General features: G+C 28.6%; 2 protein-coding genes across 3 annotated transcripts; one reads left to right on the forward strand and one right to left on the reverse strand.

Moving 5' to 3' along the window:
• Nucleotides 1-6: 6 nt before the first annotated feature.
• Nucleotides 7-722, forward strand: LOC119665112 (putative serine protease K12H4.7). The gene is made up of 3 exons (XM_038074426.1): nucleotides 7-206; nucleotides 307-476; nucleotides 542-722. Exons 1-3 carry the CDS (start codon nucleotides 22-24, stop codon nucleotides 661-663), a joined length of 477 nt encoding a protein of 158 aa, XP_037930354.1. The 5' UTR covers nucleotides 7-21; the 3' UTR covers nucleotides 664-722.
• A 60-nt stretch (nucleotides 723-782) lies between these two features.
• Nucleotides 783-2,083, reverse strand: LOC119665111. Of its 2 annotated transcripts, XM_038074424.1 has the most exons (3): nucleotides 1,805-2,083; nucleotides 1,318-1,429; nucleotides 783-1,254 (listed from the first exon to the last, which is right to left on the reverse strand). In XM_038074424.1, the coding sequence occupies exons 2-3, from the start codon at nucleotides 1,424-1,426 to the stop codon at nucleotides 851-853; spliced, it is 513 nt and encodes a 170-aa protein (XP_037930352.1). In that variant the 5' UTR covers nucleotides 1,427-1,429; nucleotides 1,805-2,083; the 3' UTR covers nucleotides 783-850. The 2 variants fall into 2 exon arrangements, with proteins under 2 accessions (XP_037930352.1, XP_037930353.1); XM_038074425.1 differs by lacking the exon at nucleotides 1,805-2,083 and having other exon boundaries at nucleotides 1,318-1,474.
• Between the last annotated feature and the right edge of the window lie 2,719 nt (nucleotides 2,084-4,802).

A 4,802-nucleotide genomic window follows, 5' to 3' on the forward strand; every position in this document is an offset into this window, starting at 1 on the left:
TTGGATTATAAATATGATAAAATGATATCAGACATGAAAGAAACTTCTTGGACTGCTGAGTGCGCAGGTGGTTCTCGGCAATGGACATATCAAACTTGTAATGAGTTTGGTTTTTATCAAACATCAACAAATAAAAGTGATACATTCGGCGACCGTTTTGGAGCAGATTTTTTCATACATCAATGCATGGATATATACTCAGATAGGTTATTATTATATTATTTAGTTATTCATTATTACTTATTTGTTTATATAAAGAATATTATTATTTAATTACTTTATTTTTTGGGTATTTTCATCATTCAGAATGGATGCAGAATATCTCGATCAAGTTGTAGCTAATACAAATACCTTCTATGGTGCTTTGAAGCCTGAAACTACTAATGTATTGTACGTACATGGTTCAATTGATCCTTGGCATGCACTTGGTTTAATCAATAGTAAAAATCCAAAAACACCAACAATTTATATAGAAGGTATTATTCTATATTGTAATATGTTTTATTTTATATGAGACTAAATTTAATATTTATTAATTTAGGAACTGCACACTGCGCAAATATGTATGAACCGATCCATACTGATCCACCACAATTGGTTGAAGCTCGTAATAAAATAATCAAATTTTTGGCAAAATTATTACAAAGTTACATTTCTCTCTAATATTTAAGCAACTAACAGATATGTACGATTGAACAAAGAATTAATTAGTTTTTACCAAATAACTTGTCTTTTTATACATTTTTTTGCGCTTATTTTATTTTTATTTGTGTTTTGTTTACAAATAAATTTAAATTTTAAAAATGAATTTTATGTATTTCTTTGTTAGCTGTATTTTCCGTTAAACCCATTAATCCTTTTTGGACTTTTCCATTTTCTCAAGAAACTTCTTGTAATTATCTTGAACGGATTTATTCTTAATAATGTGCTCATCGACGTTATGCTTAAGAATACGGTAAGCCCAATGTGATGTATCCCAAATAAATGCCACAATGCGGAAAAAATACTTTTCAACCTGCTTTTTGTCTGGCAATTGTGAAAGCAGTTGCGTTGCTGGACTTTTATCATCCAAAGATTGTGCCTTTACAGTCGCAGCGGATTGTGATGACGATGAGGACGGTGGTGGTGATGCTTTAGTCGATGCCTTAGCTCCTGCTTGTTGTGGGGGACCATCAGCAGAACAAAACAAACGCACAGAAGCAGTTCTATATGATGTCATCGGTGCACTTTTGATGAAATCATTTGGATTATTGTCTATAAAGAGCAAAAAGTTATTTTATAAGTCTTTCATAGATTTTAGAAATATGAATAAATTACCTCGATCGACATTAATACCGGGTGATATCATTTGCAACAACTGCATCGCTGAACCTGTTCCATTTTTTGAAGTTACAGGTAGCAAACGCAAAGTCTTGGATGCCAACATTTTCTAACAATAAACAAAAAGTTTGTTATATTTACTGTTTATTTTTAATAAAAATTTAATTTTATTCCACTGTCAAGAAAAATTTTAAATTATTTTGTTTTTGGCCTATTAATGAGTGCTTAGTTTTAATACTTTTTAGCCGCTGAATTTTTCATGTAGCTTTATAAAAAAAGCCAGCGCGAAGCTTTTAATTGTTGCTCTTCGTAGCGAGAAAGCTTTTAATTGTTGCTTTTCGTAGCGCGAAGCTTTTTATTGTTGCTTATAAATAAAATATTTAAAAAGGTATCGAATATGTCTGTAAAATTATACAAACTAATATATTTTATTACATTCAGACGAAATATAGAAATTTTTGATTTTCTCTTCCATTTTACTTACTTGATTTTTGATTTTAGAATAATTCTATGTTAATACTTCAATTTAACTAAAATTTAAACAACAAAAAAACTAAAGTTAATGCAGCGCAAGAAATGTTTGAAATAAAGTTTACGCCAAAATGGCCGACACAATTTCCGACACTTCAAAATTATTCTTTGACTGACAGTACGAAGCAAAGTCGATTTCCGTTTAAGGGTAAGCGTTCAATGTTAAAAGGAATGAAAATGATTGCCATAAGCAATAATGTAAAAAGCAATGATGAATTCAAATTCAAAACTTTGAAAGCGACTGTATAATAAGAAATAAGAATAAAACAATTAATTCTTAAATGCACAATTCCTTAAAATAAATTTTTAAAGTATTATTTTGACATAAAATTTATTGACACATATGTGTATATATATAACAACTTAGTTTAAATTTAATTATTTTTCATAAATTTCAAATTCTAGGAAATTTTTTTGCCACATATGTAATACTCACTGCATATAAAGTACTTAATACAGGTAGGGGCTATTTAATTGCCGACCTTTAATGTATGTATAGTATTATTATAATGTAATAAAGGCAAATTCAGGAACGCACACAAATCGATATGATATTTGTGCGATTAAAAATTATACCGCATTAGTATCGTAGAAGATATAATCAAATGCAAAGTGCTATAAAAACAGTCTTTTTGTTGTTGTGGTTTCTTGAGTTAGTGCTATTGCATACTTTTATTCTTTTGTGGCTGGGGGGCTTATCTCTGTCCCACATTAGGCTTAAACTATACTAGAATTATTATAATTTATTTATCTTCTAACTGATGACGAACCGTAGATCAGCATATCTTTCTGTGGGTCCTGAGGTGGACTTAAAGGTTTGTTAGGACGTGGTTGGGCAGTGTATCAAGTTTTGTGAATAATTTTAGGGCTCTGTGCCTGATATATTTTTTCACTGAGTCGATCCTTAGATCTCTGTGTATGTCTGTTGTGTTAATATACTTTGGAATCTCAAATAATCTTATAGCCAGGCTATCTGTAATTGCTTTTTAGCAGTATTTTAGGTTTTGCTGTATGTAACATATTCTTACAGTAGTGCTGGCCTAATTATTTGAGTATATAGTAACTTTCTATTTTTGAGGTTGAAGTTATTATTAAACAGCCTAATTACTCGCGCCCAATTGCTAAAAAACTTGATAGAACATTGCTCTACAATAACGTTACACGTATACAACAATGCGACGTCCAATATTTTGAAAATTATTGAATGTGCGTTAAAATTTTATATATTTATCCTTTTCTAATTCTATTATGCATTTCAATTTCATCTTAACACTTGAGTGAACAAAATTAAAAAAAACATAATGTTAAAGTATGTCTTTCTCACTCAAACTCCCAGCATAACGACAGACTATAAGACAGACTATAATTATAAACCACAGAATACCACCACTGTTGGAGTACGATTTATTCTGAGTACGAGATTTGTTTATCGAAAAAATATTATTTCTATATCTACAATTGTAAAACTATATACTCTATTTTTATTGTATCTTAACGTTATATTGCTATCAGTAGGTATACTGATAAGACGAGACAATATGCTGAAAATTCTTATAATATTGTCAACTATCTATTTTTGCTTAAGATCATCCTTACATCCTTGAAAAAAGTATCTTCTTTGACAGAAGGTGTTGCTTTTCGGTGACTATATTACTCAGTAAAATGGTACAGCAGGTCTACAAATGCGTCTTTTGAAGTGTGAATAGCTTATGCTTCTTCTATTTTTAAGTAATATTTTCCAAATGCGACTAAGTGGAACACCCACAATCTCAGTAAGGTCTCACTTTTATACGACGTTTCACCGATCCAATACCATGATGTTGGATGTGTTGATGATGTTTTCATCTTTCAAAAGTTCTTGTTCATACAGAAAAGTCATTTTCAACTAAGCTTGTATAGCCATATACGAAGTCAGAGAACCACTTTCTTACTGCTGCATATAATGGTGCAGAGTTCACGTAAACTTAACAGTAACGCGTTATTTTTTTAATTAAATAATTCAATTACATCCATTAATCGCCAATCATAATTTTATATATAATTGTCTTATTACATCAAGTATATATGTTACAAGAATACTGTGCATTTTTCACAGTATTATCGTAGCTCCTCATTATACGGCATCAGAACACAGAGTGGCCGAATTTATATTCTAGTTCAATATCCGCTTACTATTCTTATCGAAGTTCCACAATAATACACTTTCTACTATTGCTGCAATTCTATTATTATATATGTAGTTAACTTTTAATATATTTTATTTAGTGTACTCCAAAAGAAGTACGACAATAAATATTTTCCCCCTTTTTGAACAATACTGTTCTAGATTATTTGCAAGATACTCTAGTGAGTCATGTGTTACATAAATACTTGATAAAAAAAAACATTAAATTTCATAGTGTCTAAATTTCTTTTATTTTTACTATTTTTCAGTTAAAACTATTATTATATTTAAGTTTCTTCTATATTAAATTTATATATAATATAATATATTAATTGTAAAAATTATGGTTTTATCATAATTAGCATATATACCAAATAGAAGAGCATACACACATTTATTCATTAGAATATTACAAAATTTGTGAATAAGTTCTTCATATTTATTTTAATATACATATATTAATTTAAATACTTTTCTTTTACAAAAAATAAAAAAGAAATGAAAGTGTTGAAAAATAAAATTAATTTAAAATAAATAAATAAAGCAAATTTTGTTTGCATATTTAATATGCATAAAATTCGGTTTATTTATATTTAAATTTATGCACAAGACTTACGTCGTACGATAAATGAGCTGCTTTTGTTTTAATAATTTTTGCAAAGTTAATTTGTGTACAAATTGTATATTTAACAAATGCCAAACTAAACAAACTAAAATAACAGTTACTATCCAACATAATCATTTGTGAATAAGTTTAAAATAATAATAACATTATTTCGCAATTCCA

The sequence above is a fragment of the Teleopsis dalmanni genome, unplaced genomic scaffold (genome assembly GCF_002237135.1).
Source record: "Teleopsis dalmanni isolate 2A unplaced genomic scaffold, ASM223713v2 unscaffolded_contig_3542, whole genome shotgun sequence".
Lineage (NCBI taxonomy): Eukaryota > Metazoa > Arthropoda > Insecta > Diptera > Diopsidae > Teleopsis > Teleopsis dalmanni.